At 41.9% G+C, this 21,904-nt stretch overlaps 4 protein-coding genes across 4 annotated transcripts; 2 read left to right on the top strand and 2 right to left on the bottom strand.

The window, feature by feature from the left end:
• Positions 1 to 3,620: 3,620 nt before the first annotated feature.
• hapstr1b (HUWE1 associated protein modifying stress responses b) lies at positions 3,621 to 6,784 on the bottom strand. The gene is made up of 4 exons (XM_028408309.1): positions 6,335 to 6,784; positions 4,933 to 5,013; positions 4,493 to 4,768; positions 3,621 to 4,404 (listed from the first exon to the last, which is right to left on the bottom strand). The coding sequence occupies exons 1-4, from the start codon at positions 6,528 to 6,530 to the stop codon at positions 4,166 to 4,168; spliced, it is 792 nt and encodes a 263-aa protein (XP_028264110.1). The 5' UTR covers positions 6,531 to 6,784; the 3' UTR covers positions 3,621 to 4,165.
• On the top strand, positions 5,448 to 12,647 carry abcg2b (ATP-binding cassette, sub-family G (WHITE), member 2b). The gene is made up of 16 exons (XM_028408272.1): positions 5,448 to 5,524; positions 7,527 to 7,767; positions 8,280 to 8,339; positions 8,453 to 8,570; positions 8,652 to 8,807; positions 9,013 to 9,170; positions 9,301 to 9,452; positions 9,677 to 9,769; positions 10,096 to 10,247; positions 10,477 to 10,628; positions 10,904 to 10,993; positions 11,489 to 11,613; positions 11,705 to 11,859; positions 12,003 to 12,092; positions 12,176 to 12,228; positions 12,319 to 12,647. Exons 2-16 carry the CDS (start codon positions 7,601 to 7,603, stop codon positions 12,464 to 12,466), a joined length of 1,869 nt encoding a protein of 622 aa, XP_028264073.1. The 5' UTR covers positions 5,448 to 5,524; positions 7,527 to 7,600; the 3' UTR covers positions 12,467 to 12,647.
• A 2,381-nt stretch (positions 12,648 to 15,028) lies between these two features.
• LOC114437551 (lipopolysaccharide-induced tumor necrosis factor-alpha factor homolog) lies at positions 15,029 to 16,139 on the bottom strand. Its single transcript, XM_028408333.1, has 4 exons — positions 15,915 to 16,139; positions 15,696 to 15,827; positions 15,313 to 15,487; positions 15,029 to 15,154 (listed from the first exon to the last, which is right to left on the bottom strand). The coding sequence occupies exons 1-4, from the start codon at positions 15,973 to 15,975 to the stop codon at positions 15,037 to 15,039; spliced, it is 486 nt and encodes a 161-aa protein (XP_028264134.1). The 5' UTR covers positions 15,976 to 16,139; the 3' UTR covers positions 15,029 to 15,036.
• A 382-nt stretch (positions 16,140 to 16,521) lies between these two features.
• Positions 16,522 to 21,889, top strand: arpc1a (actin related protein 2/3 complex, subunit 1A). Its single transcript, XM_028408296.1, has 11 exons — positions 16,522 to 16,826; positions 17,491 to 17,584; positions 17,797 to 17,901; positions 17,990 to 18,212; positions 18,416 to 18,523; positions 18,675 to 18,778; positions 18,869 to 18,977; positions 19,547 to 19,622; positions 19,711 to 19,904; positions 20,875 to 20,965; positions 21,054 to 21,889. The coding sequence occupies exons 2-11, from the start codon at positions 17,521 to 17,523 to the stop codon at positions 21,090 to 21,092; spliced, it is 1,113 nt and encodes a 370-aa protein (XP_028264097.1). The 5' UTR covers positions 16,522 to 16,826; positions 17,491 to 17,520; the 3' UTR covers positions 21,093 to 21,889.
• The last annotated feature ends 15 nt before the right edge of the window (positions 21,890 to 21,904 follow it).

Genomic DNA, 21,904 nt, shown 5'->3' with positions numbered 1-21,904 from the left:
TGCTGGTGCGCATGGTGCTCTGAATATCTGGTGTGTGTATTTGTGTGCGTGTATGAGAATTTGTGCATGCCATCATTATGTTTGAGAGAAAAGGAGGGGAGAGGGAAGATGTGTGTGTGTGTGTGTGCTGAGAGGCTCCATTTGAAGGGGAGGAACATTCACAAAAACATAGCAGACCCAAAAATAGTACACAATCTCTCAGACCTTGTGTTTTTATGCATGCCACGCACTGCTCACCTACCATAGCCTATGTGCAAAAAGAAAAGAAAAAAAAAAAACTAAGCGCCCTGACTAGCAGCCATCTCTGGGGAGTGTTTAACCTCTCTTGATTCCCCTCCTCCCCTCCTTCACTGTTTCCTTCAGCACCTCTCCATCTCCCACCATCACCCCTGATCTCCGGCTGCTCCGTCTCTCTGGGGACACATTCTCAGTCTGCCTGATTGGCTTCTGTTTATGTGCATGTGTTAATGTGTTAATGTGTCTGTGTGCATGTGAGTGTATAAGCATGCTGTCCTCTATCAATTAGTGCAAGCTGGTGCAGCAATTACTGCTATCCATTGTGTTTATGCCGTGTATGTGAACGCACATCCGTAGATGCACGCAAGGGATAACTAGTGCATCATTGATCGCCAGCTGTCTGCCATCAAAAACTCCCTAATGGTCAAGCCCACACAGAGACACAATTGCCATGCGTGTTTGTGTGTGCGTCTGCAATGGTTCACAAGATAAACCACCAACTCTCTCTTTGAGACCAGACGGCATCCTAGGAGACACCTATATATGTGTGTGTGTGTGGGTAAGAGAGAGTGCAGCCCAGATGGCCATCTTCGAGGGGTTTTCTGGAACATTCAAACACTTGTTGCTTCTCGTCATGTCTCTTTCTTTCACTCGTTCTCTCTCTCTCTTCCTCAGACACACACACACACACACACACTGCTTCTTTTGAAGTGTGAAACAGCTTGCGGTCAGCTCTGCTCCTCTTCTATGGTGCCATCAAATAGCAGCCTTTAGAGCCTTCAGATACATGATGAAACAAAAACAACTATGCAGTGTTAGCAGAGGAAGGAAAGAACAGATATTCTTGCTGGATGTGTTGTGAAACAGTTTGCAGTTTTTTTCTTTTCCAAACACTGGCAGAGGGGCGTCTCACTACTTAAGTGAGACCAAAGTGTGTGAGGTCAGATGTGTACGGTTGACCTAGAGCTCTTTTCTCTGCCTCTTCAAAGGCTGTGGTACTTCCTTTATTAATGTTTTAGTGCTTTTGTTTCTTTGTCAGTGATTTAGTGAAGACAGACAGCAGCGCTTAGCATCCTAGAGCAGTGGCGTGTGTACTGGCACTGAGGTCAAACTCGCTGTCAGAGCAGACAGAGACATGGAGTCCAATGTCTGTAAAGATGTTTGATATGAAAGGAAAAAGGAGGTGTATTTTTAAAACACAGAGAAGATAGTCTCAGATCTGTGGTGTTTTTTTTTTATTATTCATTTTCCATTTTAGATTAAGACAGTGTGTCGATTCTTGGGAAATTTGCACTGATTATTTGTGGATTCATGGCCTTTGTGTAATGTGCATGCCGACATACTTGAGATGAGTGATGAGTTGAGATGTAAAACAAAAATGTAATTGATTAACCCTGTCGTTGGATTAAATTTGTAGGAGTGGAGTGGTGAATAAAATGTCTGTGTAGGTGGAAATGGTTGTGACCTATTTGGAAAGATAAGTGTGGATAAAATGTGCTTGTGGTTTTGGTGCTACTTCATCCCAGGCAGGCATGTTTTAGCAGAGGTCTACAGCTTTCAAAAAAGTGCCTGATGCTTCAGGACTGTTCTCATCACATTGTTTGGTTTTGGTTTTGAGTTAAACAATGCCACTGTGAAGGTGAGCCGAGCACATAACTACCTCTTATTATTCATCCATCTTGTACACCAGTAAATCAAATGCACACTAATGTATCGTGTCACCCCAAATCATATCTGAAATGCTAGTTTGAATATATTTTATAGTGGTTTGTGTCTCTTAGCAATGTCTAGGATAAAACTTAATTAATCCCAGAGGATATATAAAATATAAGCGTATAAATATAAAATGTCAAAACCACAAATCAAAGCACAGTGAGCAGTATGACCATACACAATGTATGTTGTATCACTCTACATAAGGTGATGATAAAGGTGCTACAATATAGACCAGTGGAGAGTGTGAACATTATCAGTCCTACTGAGTTTAGTAGTTATGTTGATGGTTTTTATTTGAAACAAAATTAATTTGTTTTTCTTATTAACATATTATAATGTCACTGTGTGCAGCACCATAAGTTTCTGAGAAGAAAAAGTGAAAAAGAAGGTGGTGTCACCCCCCAGTGTTTGGAAAAATGAACTGCAGAGTACAATATTTGCTCTGAAGTTAGTTGACAATTTGATTTTATAGACTTATGCTTTAGAGCATAGCAGCTCAACTGCTTGTACTTCCAGATCCTTTTTTTCCTTCTGCCCTTGGTTGGCATGAACAAATAACCGAGCATTTACGCTCTTACAAGAAACAGAATAACGTAGTTGGTTAGGAAACAGAGAAATAAGAAAGCATTAGCCAACAGAGCCATAATGGCATTGAATAAAAGCTGAAACACTCAAGTGAGTCGCTTGCACTACACTGAAATATGATGTAACACAACCTCTGTAGTTGTACAGAGTGTGCACTACATCTTATTTCAAAAATAATTTCAAAATTATCAGATAGAAAAACATTTTTTTTCATTTTGTACTTTATTGTCAGAATTATTATTGTATGTGGACTTGTCAATGGGTTTTCTTTTTACAATATGTACCACATATATCAGCACCTACATGTTATTTACACACATTACACAAGATTGTATCACAAAGCAGTGTGTGACATAAGCAAAAACAAATGTCTTGCCAAACCAACACACACACTCACACACACTAGTCCATGAGTTGGCTAACTTAAAATATTACAGCCAACGGCCCCTACTATTTCACAAGGCAACTGCCCCCTGGTAATTTTCTAAGTTTAAAGCTGAAATCACAAGTGGCAAAGTGTGGTAAATCTGAGAATAGAAAACAAGGTGATGGCAATGAAACAGTCTTGTTTAATGGGTCATATGTAAACATCAAGGTGCAAGCTTACTGCTTGTGATGCAAATATTCCAACAAATAGTACTCATTCAACTCCTACTTAGATTGTGATAGGTAAACTGTGCGTATTTGATTTTAGTAAACGTGACTATAGGTAACAGTGAAGTTATGAAATTGCAAAACAACAATGTAGGACATGAGTACTTGATTCCACTTATGTTTGAACTGGACTGACCTGCTTTGTGATAAAACCTTGACTGAGACTGCAAAGAGCAACTAAAGAAAATAAAAATAGGATGAACTTAAGTACAAGAAGAAATCATTCAGGTCAAGTAGATGCTGGATTTGCCAGGACCCTGCATTCACAACCCACACACACTCACCCTCTCACACACTCACTGTTGCACAACAACCAGAGATACTGTAGCAGCTTTCTCAAAGGCAAAGACGAGTACAACACAGTAAGTGGCAGTTCTGCTGTCAGATACGCAAACACACACACGCACACACACACAGCAGCAGCAGAATGAGATACACACGCTGACAAGCATTTTTAGTCGAGTCACACAGCAGGGAGGCTTTTCAGCCTCCTGTGAGGAGCCCCGAATTTCAGTCCAGTCTGGTTTGGCCAGCACACCACAGAGGAAGTATGCTTGAGGAAAAAGAACTGCAAACAGTAGGCAACAGTCTGGTTCATCTGATTATTCTTTGTGAAGCACGAAAAAGCCCGGCCAAAAAAAAACAACAAACCATCAAAACGCAACATTCTGACATTTAAGAATTTCAAGTGTAGAATGTGCTTGCTTCAATATCAGTCCTACTGAGGGCAGCAACAATTTGCTAAAACAGAACAGAAATCTACCGTGACAATGATGAGTGTCGAAAAAAACGATGGGTCTGGAGCATAAACGAGTGGCTAAATATGTAGGCTGATAAGTTGAAGTTTTTATTTTATTGTAGCATTGCAACTAAAGAGGAAGATGTCGATGATTGGCCAAGGCATCAGTCTCCATCAGCTGTCCTGTCGGCCACCAAGGAAAGGACAGAGGAGGGATCAAGGTGTAGGAAAAGTTCAGAGCATCCTGTTACGTTTATGAGTAGGTGAGTCTGTGATGACATCACTACAGGGAGCAGGGCCTCGTTTGCGATTGGCGGTAGAATCTAAATGGAGTGCCATTTCCTCAGTTATGAAGGTGTTGAGGTCCACATCATGAAGACCATTCCTACGGCGACTGAGGGACTGGGCGGGGTGAGTCGGGGAACCCGGAGGACCAGAACGCACAGAAATGCTGGCCATTGCACCACTAAGGCCTAGAAAGAGAGGTAATAATAGTAAGTCACATCAAACTGTATGAATAGTGGCATAACAGAACAACCTAAACGTGGCACTTTGGCTTACCATGCAGCGCTATGGCCTCCCTGAATGGCTGCAGGTCGGTCTCCACAGAGTTACCCGTCTCTGGTGGTGTTGGTCTGCTTCCAGACACCATGGCAACTCTGGGTGGGGCACGAGCTGTCCGTGGAGGCGGAGCCTTGCCACACAGGAAACTGATGAGATCTTCCCGTCTGATAGTTCTTCTGCGTTTCTTCACCCATGCAATTACCTCCTTATTCCTTCGCTGGTAGCCCAGGTGTATGCCCAGGTCATAGCTCCGTTGACGGGCCTCCATACTCTCTAGAGGAAAACAAGAATGGATTGATTTTAGTAAATCTGGTTCATACAATCAAAAACTACTTAAACTAATGTCAATTACATTTAGCATTTTAGGATGACATATTGAATGTAAGTAATAAAAGACTGATGACAAGATGGAAAATACTTAAATTAAGAGTACTTGCCTTTGTACAAGTTAGTCACAGCTGTTGCTGCATTCTGGAAGGGCACCCACAGAGAGAGCCCTTGCTGTTGACAGACTCGATCTGAAAAACAATTTATTACGACATTAGTTCAGCATAAATCCCATAGCAAAGATGATTTATATATTGAAAGTCAGCCTGAACCTACTTCACGTGCATATACCTAGACAGGAAATTAAAGGCTGGGGGCTGCAGCCTTTCAATACAGGTTTCATTAAAATGTCTAAACAGGATCAGTTTTCTTATTTAAACTTTATGTCTTTACTGATTAGGCCAATCATGAGACTGCTTACTTGGTCTGCCAATTATAACTGGGAGGATAATTACTGCTTTTGGTACGTCTTTCATATATAAGGTTTCAAATTGAATCAATAAGCTAAAATAAAGCCATACAGACACCAAAGAGAAGCACAAGCAGTAACATTTTTATAATAAAAACTTTTTAGACCACTTCAAACCACGTCACACTTTGGGTTATTTCCCGTGTGTGCTAATACTAGAAGCTGACAGGGGCCCCAAGTCATTTCCGAGCAACACATCTTTTGAGAACAAGATTTTGAAAACGGTCAGCAGGGTGGGTGAGATTTCAACTTGAAACATTTACCTTAATCCTTTCGCCATTTTGTTCTAGTTATAAACAGCGCCGTAGATATCACTAGAGAGGCATTTAAACTCGTGCCTAGGGACAAAATGTCTGTATCTCCGCGTCTCTACATTTTCACCACACCGTTGTGACAATTATGTCTGTATTGAAGTGTCAACAAATTCTGTTTTTAGTCTGCAGCCCCCTTCCTGTGTATCGCCATTTTGACTAGCTAGATAGCCGTTAACGGCAGAACAAAAACATTTTATGGAGGGCCATGTTGTGTCTAAACAGGGAGGACAAATGTGCTGACTACTAAATAAGCACGCAGGGATATGTTGTCTTGGGTTTTGGGGAAGACACGGTTGTAGTTTTAAATAAAATTGTTCTGTCGAGGAAGACGTCTGACAGTTGAGCAGGCCACTGTCAACCAGATTCAGCCCTGTTGTCCGACACTCTGACACGGTCACCGGCTGTTAGCGGCCGCTAGCGTTAGCTTTGGTATCAGTAGCTTCAGTTAGCTAGCAAAAGAACAGGGTCACAATATAGTTAAGAGACCCAAATAATAGAATAGTCCCATTCGAATACTTTATTTTAAGACTATCAACCACACACATGGAAACCATAAAAACTTGTCGTACTGTAGAGAAACCGCTGTGAGTAGCTACCGCTACTGTTAGCTCAGCAGTGCCCTTTGTGTTTCTCTGCCCCGCGACAGCGTCCGTTAGCTGGATTAGCTTTCATTTGAATTAGCTGATACGGTTAGCTTAACTTGAACTTCGGCATCTTTAGTACATGTACCTTTGTAGAGCTGCGCTACCGCTGTGGCTGAGTTCTGAAAAAGGTGCCACAGCTTCTGCTGACTTTGCTCGGTCTCCTCTTCGTTTGGAGTATCCTGTTCAGCCTCTGCTAGGCACTGCCGTTCCCATTTTGAAAACCAGTGTTCGGGGCCGTGCTCCTGGATCTCCGCTTCTCCCTCCTCCTTCTTCTCCTCCATAGCTAACGTTAGGCGTTAGCTAGTAGCTTATCAGCTAGTCTTCGTGTTAACTACGATGTTTTTTCCTTTCCGGGCGAACCAAGCCGTAACCCTACTATATTATATTTAAGAGATAGGTTATACAACCCGACCAGCCTACAGAAAACAGACAAAGCAGTTCCTATCAGGGCTGCATTGTAAATATTTTCCACTCCAACAGCACGCCCAATGTAAAACACAGCAAACTGAGGCAGACGATTACACCACTTTAGAATTTCTGGAACAAGCCCCTCCCATTTCTCCCTGTATTGAAATACGATTTGCTGAAACGATTATTCCAGGCGGGTCTTGATAGCGAACACGAAGCCTGATTGGACAATGGCAAAAAAGAGAAAAGGTCAGAGAAAAACAATGTTGATGTATCTGAAGAGAAGCTTTACAGCCTGCTATGAGCATTCTGTGCGGTAGGGGGCGGCCTGATCATGGAAATTCAGGTCCAAAATATACACGTTGTGTCATTTATGAGTTAAACATCTCAACCTTTTTATTGTTTGTTTACCTGTACTTCTAAATGAAAGCACTGAATAATGGCTACTGAAACAACTATTAATAATGTTTACTCAAAATAACTTCAACACAAATAACATTGCATAGTTACTATTCATTTTATTTGGACTAAATCCTTTTGATCAGACTTCTAAGCATAGTTAGTGACTGTGGGAGTAGTTGCCAAAAATCAGTGGTTCCTTTATTAGGGGTTTGTGTCTTCTCTGTTAGTGTGAGCTGTATGTAACAGTGTTTATGATGTTTCCTCCAGTGTCCATGAATGTATCTACAGGTAAGCAGCTAAGGTGTTATCGGCAGCTTGTGGTATCTCCTTGGTGCAGTTAGTGCTGCAGCTGAGCGTGTAAAAGGAGAGTTCAATGTTACATTATTTTATGAGCCACAAGTCCAGAGGTCATAGGAGTTAAAACAGAAACTTACTGATTACATTCTCCTTTACGTTTCTCTCTGTAGGCCTGCACGGATCTCTGTATTAGACAGTCACTTTGTGAAGGACTCTCTCCTTTCCTCTGTTTCTGCTGGTCACTATGACCTGTCTTAAGATGACTGACAGAGAGCAGGTCACTTGCAGCGTTGAAGAGTACGTCCAGGAACAGGGGCCAACTGTCACTTTCAGCAACCTCCACTACAGTGTCCAAGAGAAAAAGTTCTGCCGCAAGATAGGTCCTGAAAAATGCATCCTCAAGGATGTAAGGTAAGGCATGCTGTAAACATCTTCTACACACGTCGTCAAATGCATTATTGTTGTATAGATGCTAGCTCTTTACGTAGAAGCTTGTCCTTGTATATGGATAATGTTCTTTATATTTTTAATAGCTGGCAACACATTTTGTGGTTTTATTGTTAGGTAAGATGTAAGAGGTAAGTCTGAGATGCTCTGACTGAGCGAAACTCAGGACTTCAGGACTAAAATAATGAATTTTTTTCCAAAAGAGAAATAATATGATTAAAGTAATTTATGATTAATCTTATTTATTATACTGTTGAGCTAAAGCTCAATTTTTAGAAATACATAAAAAATGGTATACAAATAAAATAATATGGTTTTAATACTTTTTAAAATAATCTGGCAACAACTTAAACAAAAAAATGTGAATTAATATTATTAATATCATACAAGAATCTGTTAATAATGGAAATACACACTAAACTTCATTACAGCCTATAAATAAAGTTTTCTTTAAAGCCGTCTTTATGTTGTTGCAGTGGCATTATGAGACCAGGCATGAATGCAATCATGGGTGCTACTGGAAGCGGTAAAACATCGTAAGAAACACCTTCATTTCAATTCAAATACTAGTCAAATGTTAGCCCATGCACTGGTACCAGATGCCCAGGCATGTGAAGATACATTCTTTTGATGATGCATCATTTCACAGACTCCTGGACGTCATCGCAGGCAGAAAAGACCCTGCTGGACTGCGCCAAGGAAGAGTCCTGGTGGATGGCAATGTCGTGACATCTGAACTCCGACTAAGCTCAGCCTATGTGGTTCAGGTACATGAGTGCACTCATAGACACGTTATTTGGCATTATGTACTTGTGCGTGCTTTAACAACACCCTCCTTGTGTTTCCAGGATGATGTCCTGATGGGCACTCTAACTGTGAGAGAGAACCTTCTGTTCAGTGCCAACCTGCGCCTCAACCCAAAGCATTACTCCTCAGTAGATAAACACAGCAGAGTCAATGCCATCATAGGAGACCTGGGCCTCGCAGACTGTGCTGACACCAAGGTACAGAGTGCTATACAGAAGGAAAATAACTGTACCTGAGACAGTCCCAAACAAAAATGTATAGTGCACAAAGGAATACCTTTAGTCTTCTCTTCTTAACTGATGAATTGTGTCATCATCAGTTGCAGTAATGAATATATAGACAGATGTCCGTTTTGGGTTACTTCCACTCTTTTAAATCCAAATGTGCTACGTGTGTGTTCAGATAGGCACAGAGTTTCTCCGTGGCGTGTCAGGGGGGGAGAGGAAGAGGTGCAGCATCGGGATGGAGCTGATCACTTCTCCTTCTCTGCTGTTTCTGGATGAGCCCACCACCGGACTGGATTCTAACACTGCCAACTGCATCATTGGTCTACTGCACAAGTACAAAAGAATCAAGCAAACGTTGTCACATATATGATACAAACTACTCATTCTTCAGCGGAGCAGCATACTAATCACTGTCGCCAAAGCAAATGATCTCTTCTCCATGTGCGGCTGTCTGTGTCTGCAGGCTTTCCCGACGAGGAAAGACTGTGATCTTCTCCATTCATCAGCCACGATACTCCATCTTCAGACAGTTCGACCACCTCACTCTAATGCATAAAGGTGAAGTGGTGTATGCAGGAGCAGCAGGCCATGCGCTGAAGTACTTCACAGACCTCGGTACGTAAAGTGTGTATATGTGTTAACTAGAGAGGGTTGTTGACCTGCATGCGTATCTAAATGAAAGAAGCTTGATGGTTATCTATCACAGGAACCACGATTTCAGTATTTTAGTATAATATTTTACTACATCAGTATGAAAATAAACTTAAAATTAGAACATAACGTGCACTTTTCTATAAGATGTGATAATGATGTGTTTGTATTTCTGTGTGTGTGAGCAGGTTACCAGATTGAGTCTTTTAACAACCCTGCTGACTTCTTCATGGACATCACAAATGGAGAAGCAAAATCAACAACACAACTGAGCACATCAGGTAAACACATCTTTGGTTATTTGTAAGTAGAAAGTAGAAAGTTTCACTTTTAGACATCTACATAAGAAACTTTTAAAATTTTAAGTTTGAGCTTGTCACATGTAATCCTGTGACCGAGCTCCCCTGGTTGCCTGGCAACCTTAAATGATCCAGCAATGTTCTTAGATTAAAAAAAAGATAGATAACAGCAATAATTCTTTGATCAGTTGGAGCTGAGTTTCAGACAGCTGTTGGCTGAATGGCTGTTATATAAAGAGATGTTTATCATGCTAGCTGTTATCTGTCCTTAATGAGGCACTGTGACTGGTTGTTGTCCCTTTGTTAAGTGGACTATAAAAACCCATTGGCACTAAAGTACCAGCAGTCCCAGCTGTGCCAGAAAGTGATGGAAGACCTGGACCATGTGAACCAAAGCATTGCTGCAGGGGTCAAAGGTGAAGACAAACCAGCCGACTACGCTACCTCTTTCCTCTATCAGGTAGGCAAACATTCAGCCCAGAAACAGATTTTTAAAAGTGCACACATTTGTTTCTTAATTTAAAATTCTAGAAAAGAATTTATTAACTTTATCACTGACATAATATAATGTTTATGTAATGCTGTTATGTCAGTGTGCTTGGCTGCCTCCTGTATGAACCCAGTTTACTGTCAATGCACTTATAAAAATATTGATAATGTTCCATTGTGTATGTGTGTGTGTGTGTCAGATGCGTGTGGTGTGTGGCAGGACAGTGCTGAACAGTCTGAGGAACCCTCAGACGTCCTACGCCCAGTTGGCTCTTAACATTTTTTTTGCAATTCTGGTGGGACTCATTTATTTCCAAATGCCCCTGACACTGCCTGAAGCCCTGCAGAACAGGTACACACACACCCTGCAGCGTAACAGCCAGACTACTTCAACTGTGTGTCAGTAACTCAAAGGTTTTCATGCTTTGGTCTGTTATTTGTGGTGTCACATCAGAAATGATTGGACAAAGTGTCGTGGTATGATATCAATTTAAAATGCAGGAAGTGTGAACAGCCTTTATGATGCTTAAATAACCTTAAGTTTAGGGAGTCTAAACATTAGCCAGGCTGACACTTGCTGACATTCTCTGCAAGCTTGATCAAACTGTTAATCTCTCTCTCTCTCAGGAGTGGAGCGTTCTTTTTCCTCATCATCAACATGGTCTTTGGGAATCTTTCTGCAGTTGAGCTTTTTATCAATGAAAGGGCAATCTTCATGTGAGTGAGACACAAAGACATTATGTATAAAAATGTGATTGTGAGGGTGGGTGGGATTGTTATTCCTTTAAAATAATCACACACAGTGAACTTGCACCCTTTAAAATATGGCATGTAGTCTTGTTTTGGTTTCATTTGTAAACATGATGTTAACAGTTATTCATTGGGGAATATTATCTGTTGTGAAATTATACACATTTGTTGAGAGCAAACTCCAGCATCTGTGTTCATTGGACCCTTTCACCAGTGCAGCAGTGATGTAATGTAACAGTTGTTAAAAAAGTGCTTTGTGCTCTTTGGCTCAGTGGAAGAAGCTGTTGTTCTTACAACAATCTATGTATTGTGAGCTGTGTTTTACACAATTTGAAGAGAAAAGAGTGTCATTACTTTGCCAGAGGAATTCTCTACAGTCTTGATGGCCCTGCCTTTTTGGACAGTTTATTTACAGTGTTTGTATGTGTATGTGTTTTGATTAGTTGTCCATGCTTCTTACAGTCATGAGAACTCCAGTGGATATTACCGTACCTCTGTGTACTTCCTGTCCAAGATCTTTGCCGATCTCGTCCCCAACCGCATCATCCCCATCTTTGTGTTTTCAGCCATTGCCTACTATATGATGGGTAACATACCTACTCTCAAGCATATACTGTACACTCATCCTACACTCATCCTGATCTCTTCTGTTTTTGCCTGCATCCACTCTTCTTTCAGGGTTGAAGCCTGCCTTTGAAGCCTTCCTCTGTTTTGCTCTGACCATGTCTCTGGTCAGTCTGGCAGGAGTTGGTCTGGCCTTCCTTGTCTCAGCAAGCGTGTCTACATTTGCAATGGCTAACATCCTTATTGCTCTACCCTTCGTCTTTATGATGGTGAGATGCCAAATATGCCACATATGCAAGCGAAAAAAAAAGGGGGCGTGTGCTTGCTTGAGTTCCTTGAGGGTTTTTAGATACTGTACACCTCACCTATTTGACAGAGGATCCTTATTTACCCCTTCTGTCTTGCATCTTAGGTATTCGGTGGGTTTCTTGTCAATCTTAATGCCATGCTGAGCTGGTTGTCTTGGCTGAAATGGATCAGTATCTTCAGATATGGACTAAATGTAAGAGTCAGGTTTCTGAGATTAGTGTAGTATCAGTGGGATTAGGCAGCCTCTCTGAAGCGTGTTGTCTTTGTCTCTTTTAGGCTGCATTCGTCAACGAGATGACAGGACAGCTGTTCTACAGCGGCAACATGTCGTGAGTGTGACAACATTTGCCGCTGTTTAAAACACAGCAACCATCCTCCTGCCACACACACACATTTAATGTCTCTTGTCTGTGCTGCAGCATCCCAGGGGAGCTGTTCTTGAAAGAACAGGACATCGACTACTCTGTGTGGGGCTTCTGGCAGAACCAGGTGGCTCTGCTGGGAATGATAGTTGTCTGCATGATCCTGGCCTATGTGCAGCTGCGACGAATCAACCGCTGGAAATGATTCCCATCCATTCATTACTGTATCCATCATCAGACAAACATCGTGGCCTTACCTTATTTATTTACAAAATGAAGAAAATGGTGCAGAGCAATTTAAATGTTTGCTCCACACGAAGCTTTTTACTGTTGTACTATTTAATATCCAAATATCTCTTAAACATGGAATACACATGGATAAACAATCACACGTGTCGTAACATTTGACTTCCAGGTGGATAAGCTGCTGCTAAGCACAGGGTAATGTTTAACAGCAGCCAAGTCTTTACAAAGCAGCTTATAACAACTGAGCTATCATTAGCCACAGTACACAAAATACAGTATGTTTAAAATATGTATACAGTTTATTTATTCAGGGAGTCCAGAAAAATGGGCAATTGTTCCATAAAGCTGATCCTCTTTTAATAGTACAGAAACTGAAATAATTGTCATTTCATTTTAGTGTAATGTCCCTTTTTAAAAATGTTTTTTAAAACCATGATAAAATCATCTTAACAGCAACATGTAGATCATGTTCACACCTAATAGAACGCTGCATCATCAATTAATTTATGGTTCATTAAAACTTTTCTGCTGACAGCGTCACCAAATTCTCTGTGATCTGGTCCTTCTTGTACCAGCCCTTGCTGCAGCTACATGTAAATACACAAACCTATCATCATGATTTGTATCGCTGCACTGCAGCACAAAATACATATGCATCAGTTTCTACACATTTTCCCAAAAGATATGAGCCTGCACTCAGTAAGACTTGCAGTCAGTGCAAGTACTGTACATTCCAGGGCACGCTGGAAAATCATATGTGAAAGTCACATATATTAAAAACAAATTACATGTAAGACATTCAGTGGCTTGTTGTGTGTATCATGGCTTTGCAGTAAAATACCTCAAATTTCCTTTAAATAACCCAATCAACTACAGTACAGTCATCATATTGGTATGTGTTTCTCATAATACAGTGCTCTTTTTGAAGCTCACAGGACCAGTAACATAAGGATGTCTATAGCAGACATGCATTTGAGACTGCAGTCAATCAGAAACTTTTCACACTGCTTGCACTCTTCAGGCTGTTTCCCACGGTCACTGGTGTGTTTTCCAGCCCACGCAGCCACTCAGTACACTTCAGCACCACACGCTCGTCCACACCGTAGTCCTCCTCCTCCTCATACTCCACATCATCATACCTGTGCTGCTCATTCAGAAGTGAGATCTTCAAAATTGAGCTTATGTCTCCTAGTTCTGCATCATTGTTATTTTTAGCAGCAACCCTGCTGTTCAGAGGACTTTTTCTCTGCATTGATGGTTGGTGCCTTTTAGAGACAATTTCCCGTTTGCGTCTGGAATCTGTGCCACTTCCAAAAACACCAGGTCCGTTCCCACTGTTTCTGGCAGCCGAACGTTGACGTCTCTCACTGTTCCTCCGCTGCAGCAGCAGAACAGCCTCGGGTGTGAGTGTCAGCGTAAAGCTGGCCTCCTCCTGATCCCTGGTCCTTGTCCTTACCTCCGGGTCAGTTTTTGCAGAGCCGTGGCTTGCATGCTTGTGCTGCTGTGTCTTAGACTCCTCCAGGCTGGAAGCAGGGGAGCTGTTTGTCTGTGATGAGGGCAGCATGCGGTCCCTTCTTTTTGAATACAGCTCTGTCCCTGAAACTCCTTTGGCCGTTGGCAGGTGGCTCCTTGGTTGACTCTTCTTCCCCAGCTGCTTCAGGTTTAAAGTCAGGCGCTCCCTCACTGAACCAGCTTTGTCTTCTCTTGGAACTTTTATTTTGACTGCAGTAGATGCAGAAGAAGTGCTGTTGATGGGTCTCTCCATCCCTGTTAGTCCGGACACTGAGCGTGCGATCGGTGGTATGAACGGCATTTTGGCAACACACAGAACCAAGTAGGACAGAAGTTCAGTTTTTCTGCTGAAATGCTTGAAGAAGACAGAAGAGGACACCAAGGAGACAATTAATTTACTGAGGGAGGTTGCATCTTCAGCCATGCAGGGGTCAGCAGTACTGCTGGGAACCACCAGTGCTCATCTAGCCCTTAACACTACACATCCTGAGCACATCTTATACCTGGGGGAGGGAAGGGTGTGGCACGGCACGCCTCTGTGACGTCAGAGGAAGGGAATGAAGGCTTTTGTAGCATTTGAAATTACTCTGAGGCTCAAAGAGCTAAAATAAACCTACACTTCTAATCCTCCCCCCTCTGTGAAGGCACGTTTACTACACGCAGCACACGCAGGCCACGCGCTGACTTAATCCAGCAGGGTGTAAGATGACTAACTCTGTCAGCACTGGTGATTATTACCAATTAAGGAATAAATGTTTTATCTTTAAAATAGTAACTTCATAAAAACATGTCTTTACATCTACTCCCAGGCATTAACTGCATTATTAGATCTTCACAAAAGGGATGAACAGCCAGTCAACATGACTGCTAAATTAGCATTTCTGTAGTATTTCAAACAAAAGACATATGAAGTGAGACAGAAAACATGTATTTCTTTAATACTTTCTTTAATTATGCATTACAGAAGCTCATTTTTATATATCTAAATGATAAAATCAAAGACTACAGTGCATGTGTTCATTCATAGCATCTCCTCTTCTGTACATGAAGCACTAGTCGACAGCGAGGACATGTATGAAAGGCATCTTTAAAGTGGTTTACAAAAAATGGAATCAAACAGCAGCCCAGCACCAACCTGAAGAGAGAAATGATAGTTAGCCTTTTGAAAGTTTGAGCTTTATGTGTGTGTGTGTGTGTGTGTGTGTGTGTGTGTGTGTGTGTGTGTGTGTGTGTGTGTGTGTAAGTAGATAACCAGATTTAGGTGTTTGAACATGTCCTAACTCACTCACTCACCCACATAACACAAACACAAAGCACATGAGCCACGCATGTGTCCCGGCTCGGAAGGTGACCTGCGTGGTGACCTGAGTCCGACAGGAAGGGCATGTCGTCAGACCCGGGGAGCGGTACAACTCAGTTTGATAGCTCACAAACTTCGGTGTGGGAGCGCATAAAGGGGGAGCAGACACTATAGAGAGGACACAGGGGGAGAGAGACATGCAGTCAGCAACCTAATGTCTAAATATGTTTGTTATATCACTTTTCACCGAAAATGCCTTATCTCTAAATATAGCAGATTTATTTTTAAGCATTCATGTGAAGAACAACATTAAAATCTACAATACGCAGTTTAAATTCAACACTTATATGTATCCATTTAAACAAAGAGAATGTACCTGGCAGAGGAGAGTGAGTTTGTGTGGAGCAGCCAACTCCTGGAGAGAAGGAGAAGGACGATGATGGTGGTGGAGGGCTGAAAGCTGAGGGGATCTGATAGATCCTCACATCCTGCCCTGATTTACTGTTATCTGGAGAAATTCAATACACACAAGAGGTTAAATTCTGACTACAAAATAGATTATTTTAGCCGTGCAATTAAAGGAGTGACAGGGTACCTGGCAAAAAGTACGGCGGAGGTGTAGGAAATGACTCATCCACGTTTGATAATGATTCCATTTCAGAAGTTTCGATTTAAAACCTCTAATAAAAAGAAAAGCCCAATCTAATGTTTGCAGGCAGCTCACAGAGGTAACAGGTGCAGGTAATTAAACTCTGCTGTGATTGGTTAAAGAATCCATTACCCATAATTCAGTAGTAAGTTGCATCGTCAAAGAGCCACTTTTCTCAGTTTCACAGCAATAAAATAAAACACAATGTCATTATTCTGACAGTTTATCTAATAGAGAATCTAAAAGACTGAGGCTTTTTGGATGTACGGGTATGTTTATTCCATTATAATTATAATATTAAATAGCGCTGTTTAGTCGTTAATGTTCCACTTAATCACATTATCTATAACTAATTGTCATACAGCGAACATGGTGCTTTGGGTATCACTTGGTTAATTCGGGGCTCCGGAGCAGTTGCCATTTTAGTGAGTAATCCAGACAACGTTGAATGAATTCATTTATGAGGGTTTACTGCAAAACTGACACGGTGGCCATAAGCCTTTAGCAGCGCTTTGTGGTTTCTATTTGAACCACTAGAGGAGCTATTTCACGTCGGTCACAGTTGGAGAGTGGCTTCGACGTGAACGAGGTTATTCAGTTGAATGTAACAGCTAGCGTGATGATGCTAAGCTAGCTGTCAGCCAGGCATCCACGGGTTTTGCTGCGGAGTTAGCTACCGGATGCTTCGGGTCGTATCCTGCTGGCCGTCTTGACATTCCCTCAACATTCCTGGACGAATTCGTGTCGACTGACCAGAGTCCGCGAATTCGGGTCCACTCCTGATCTAACCTTTCCCTGCTAGCGTAACCTAGCTCGCCGGCTATCGAGAGTGCATACTGGGAGAACCGGACTGACGAGGTGAGTTAGCATGCGGGCTAGCGGAATGCATGGCTAAAGGTGTAGCTATCACCGGGAATAAAAGCATCTCCTCCAATAAAATCTCTGGGGTCTAATAGAGAAGACAGGCCCGGTGGTAAAGGTGTGAATATCAGAGCTATCTCCAGCTTATCCTTCTACCAGGCCTGGATAACGCCGGTGAATAGTGGGCTAACAATTTCATTGACTTGCTAGGAACGCTGGTAATGTTTTGCTAATGTTAATAATTTTCCGAGTGAAGGAAGTAATCTTGTTAAGGCAACATTACTATAGTTAGCTAAGCAATGCTACATAAATGTATAGTATCTAAGTATTTAACGTGTTACGTCGTGGTTTCAAATGCCAGACTTTGTTGAAAGTTGGCTAGCTATGGTAGCGGTGACAGTATTATTGAAGCTAACGTTAACAGCAGCGCTAGCAGCAGAGTGCTGGGTTTAGCTAATAATTACAAGTTAGCACTCAGAATCCTACAAAACGCTGCTGTAAAGTTAACAGTTAACAGGTTGTCCCACTTAAGAAGCAGCCACACAGTCTCTGTGTATATGCTGTTACTTCAGGAGATCTCAGAAACTAAGTTCAGTTCGACTGTTCGCTCGGGATTTGTGTGTCGCCTCTTGCTAAACTAAGTTTTGCTGTGACTTCGCAGAGTTCCACTTAAGGACCACACCCAGACAACATGTCCCTTCACCAGTTTCTGTTGGAACCCATCACCTGCCACGCATGGAACCGCGACAGGACACGTAAGCCTCAGATATTTTGTCCTGTCTCCCAGTGTATGAAGTCAAACCTGCAGACTAGAGTCTGTTACAGGGCAAAGATCACACTGTAAATTCACTAATTTTTGCCAAACAAAATTCCATTTCTTGTCTGCATAATGAATTGCATAACCAGAAAACTGGTCACACTTGTTTCTGTAAGGGTAGCCTGATGATTATCCTTTATTTTTCTTCAGAAATTGCCATCAGTCCTAATAACCATGAAGTTCATATCTACAAGAAGAGTGGCAACCAGTGGGTTAAGACCCATGAACTGAAGGAGCACAATGGACACATTACAGGTACTTTGTCAGTGCCGTGAACATTGTTGAGACAATAATGTACTGTAACGGTCCTATTACTAAATCTGTGTGTTTTGGTTTCATCTAGGTATTGACTGGGCCCCTAAAAGTGACCGCATAGTGACATGTGGAGCAGACCGTAATGCCTATGTGTGGTCCCAGAAGGAGGGTGTATGGAAGCCCACACTAGTCATCCTCAGGATCAACCGAGCAGCCACCTTCGTCAAGTGGTCTCCGCTGGAGAACAAATTTGCTGTCGGCAGTGGCGCTCGACTCATCTCTGTCTGCTACTTTGAGTCTGAGAATGACTGGTAAGTCTATTGAAAACATTCTCTAGTTGTGCAACCTTGGTTGAAAAGTAAAGCCTGCATTCCAGTTTACTAATGAAGATGTGCTTCAAAGTTCAAAGGATTGTTTCCCACTCCTGCACCAGTCTGTTCTTGTAATGTTGCTATCCCTCAGAAATTGTACAGTGCAACTTGTGTATGTGTTGGTTGATGCATGTGTCTTTCAGGTGGGTGAGCAAGCACATCAAAAAACCTATCCGCTCCACCATCCTCAGCCTGGACTGGCACCCCAACAATGTCCTGCTGGCTGCTGGCTCTTGTGACTTCAAATGCAGGTAAAACATGTGTTCATCAGGAACTCTTTAGAAATGTCTAATGGTTAAAGAGATTCAGAATAAATCTAAAAACCTGCCAACTTTGTCTTTCTCTTTTTATTTCTGTTCCTTTTTTGTATTACTCTGCCCTACCCCCCTCTCTGGCCTCCAGGGTGTTTTCAGCCTACATTAAGGAGGTGGAAGAGAAACCAGGCCCCACACCCTGGGGCAGCAAGATGCCATTTGGGGCTGTGCTAGCAGAATTTGGAGGAGCGGGTCTGTATTGTGTGTTTTTTATATGGGGCTGTAAGCATCACGTTGCAGTCACCATATGAACTAAACCAGACTTTTGTTTGTACACTCTAGGTGGAGGGGGTTGGGTCCACTCTGTGTCTTTCTCAGCTTCTGGTAACCGTCTGGCCTGGGTCAGCCATGACAGTACTGTGACTGTGGTGGACAGCTCAAAGACTGCCAGGTAAATTAAACACACACAGATCTTATTTACTATTTTTAAAAGAGACTTTCATCTTTTTTTGTTGCCTAAAAAAATGAAAGGGAAACATAAATACACAATACACAAATCAAACCTGGATCCAGTCGGCTTCTGTTTTGTATGGTATCAGATGATGTCATTTTAAACCAAACTGGTCATGTGATAAAGCGATTACACTTGGCGAGCTACAGATAAAATACGATCCATCACATTGCATTTCCTGAATGAATTTGGCATCGTTTGTTTCACTACATGAGAATAGATTTTTATAATCTGTTATAGGGCACTGCACTCAATAACAATTTAGTGAGTGTACAAAACAGGTTATCAGCCGGATCCAAGGCTAGACTGATATAATGACATGTTGTCATATCATTACAGGAAAGGTAAATGAGGCCTAGCCAAACTGCAGTAATCAAACACTAGTTTTTTGTCACAAAACCATTAATTACACATTGTATATGAATATTTTTAGTATGCTGCCAGTTTAATAATTTCAGGTGCAAAAAAAAAAACTCATTCACTCAGGCTCTTCGTTTGTCTGTGTTTAGTCCTTCGCAGCTGAAGACGGAGTTCCTCCCTCTCCTCAGTGTCATATTTGTTTCAGAGAACAGTCTAGTAGCTGCGGTAAGACGAAGACACACTGTTGCACATTTCTGTGCATAGATTTAAAATCTAGTGAGGAAAACCCATTTGTTAATGTCGTTGTCTTCAGGGCCATGACTGTTGCCCCATGCTGTTCCGTTGCGATGATGGAGGGACACTGACGTTTGTGTCAAAGCTGGACCTCCCCAAGCAGAGTATCCAGAGGAACATCTCTGCCATGGAGCGCTTCAGGAACATGGACAAGAGAGCAACTACCGAGGACCGCAACACTGCCCTGGATACCCTGCACCAGAACAGCATCACGTAGGTCACACCGCAAGCTTTAATGCAGATAGTGAAATATTTCATGGTTATAACTCTGAGTGGGGAGTTTTACATCAGTTTTTGGAAAATTAAGATCAAAGTTAGAGATTTTTACATTACAGCGCAACAGTTTGTGTTTTTGCTACATTTTGAATATTTATTACATGATATAGAACTGTTTGTAATATTCTATTAGGGTAGAGACTAAACTTCACAAAAACAGTTTACACTACATTACAGTTAAAAAGAAAATGGCAAAAATCTATACCTCTGAAACTCTAACTTTTATTCTCATATGTTTAAAAAAAGCTGTTTACCTGGAATTGTTTTGCTGCCTGTATGTCAGTGGTCTAAAGCTGCTGTAGTGTCATGGCTGTTTGGATGGATGTATTGGTACTAAAAGGAAGGATACTGGGCCGTGTGGGTATCGATGAAACACACAGCTTTACTTAGCACATCTAAAAGTGATGTAACTAGCCAGAGTTGATGGGCCAAAGTTCTGTGAGTAAAAAGCTGGGAGACAGAAAGAGAGAAAGCCGTGTGCTTAATTCAGCACCACAGATCACACCACTACAGTCTAAATGAAAAACATTACATGTGGGCCCTTATCATACATTTACATTTTGCCCAGGGGTATATTTCCTTCCCATTAAACAATGGAAAATGAAAATATACTCCTGGGCAAAAATGCATCTAGAACCTGAGCCCTGACTGCATTTTTTTTTTCCCTGCGGGGAAGCCAGTGTATGGTAAATGTTACAATACAAGCACCAGCAGCATACAACATATACACAGTGTAGTGCAAGTATGGGAATTGTACATGTAGTCTCTTCTTGGATGTCTGAAAACGTCATATCTTTTCTATGTAGTATCAGAATGTTTTTACATCACTGCCATTTACTAAGTTAAACACACCCTTATGATTTTCGGTGCTTCCACTTTTTCACTAATCTGTATGTGTTCCTTTTAGCCAAGTGTCTATCTATGAGGGAGACAAAAGGGATTGTCGCAAGTTCTGCACCACAGGCATCGATGGAGCAATGACCATTTGGGACTTCAAGGTAAAAAACATACACGAGCTGCCATTTTTAAATTCAGATTTGCCTCAGATTATCCTGCACTAACCGCATCCTGTGTTTACATCTTCAGAGTCTAGAAGCTTCTATCCAGGGTCTCCGCATCATGTGAAGAAATCTTGGGAATGAATGAAGAGACGCTGCGGCCTCACCTCACCCCCCCCCCCCTCTTCCCCAGTCCTCACCCCTTTTCCCACTTTTCCATCTCACCCCCCTCCACTCCTGCGACGCAGCCAGTAACATACATGACCACCTTATCGAGTGTCTGCTGAAGCACTGATCAGACCATAACACACTCTTGCAGGTGTGTTCTTACATTTTCACACATATACACACACACTAAAACACACACACACTACACACACACTGAGCTGACGTGTGACATCACTGTTGATTTATTTTTGTTTGTTTTTAAATGAAGGTTAACCAGGTGTCAAAGTGGGAAGGTCCTCTGACACGTATTAAACGTGACGTGAACTGTGTGTTTTTATGTTCTCTAACCTCCTGTACCAAAAGTTGAACACTAAAAGGTGCGTTTTATCCAAAAAAGTCAGACTGTATTTCACCTCAGATTAACCTTAACATGGTCTCTGAATATCACTGTTTAGTAGATCGGTGGAAGTTTCACTCACTGGAGGATAGCAAATGTTCTTCAGCAGGTGAAGTCATTGTTTAAGATCGAGCTCAGAGGGTTTTGATATTCTGAGTACATGTTGCTGGTGGGCTGTTGAGAGCTGTACAGGTCTGATGATGGAGAGAGAAAGCAGCTGTCTAAACTGTGCGGAGTCACGGCTGGACAGCACTAGGGTCTGTAGCTATTACACTAAAACCACACAAGATGGAGGATTTCTATGTAACTGATCATGAGGTAGACATGAAATAAAGATGAAATACATTTACAGTACACTACTCACTTGACTGCTC

This window comes from Parambassis ranga, chromosome 1 (genome assembly GCF_900634625.1).
Source record: "Parambassis ranga chromosome 1, fParRan2.1, whole genome shotgun sequence".
Lineage (NCBI taxonomy): Eukaryota > Metazoa > Chordata > Actinopteri > Ambassidae > Parambassis > Parambassis ranga.
This window is presented reverse-complemented; position numbering and strand designations above follow the sequence as displayed.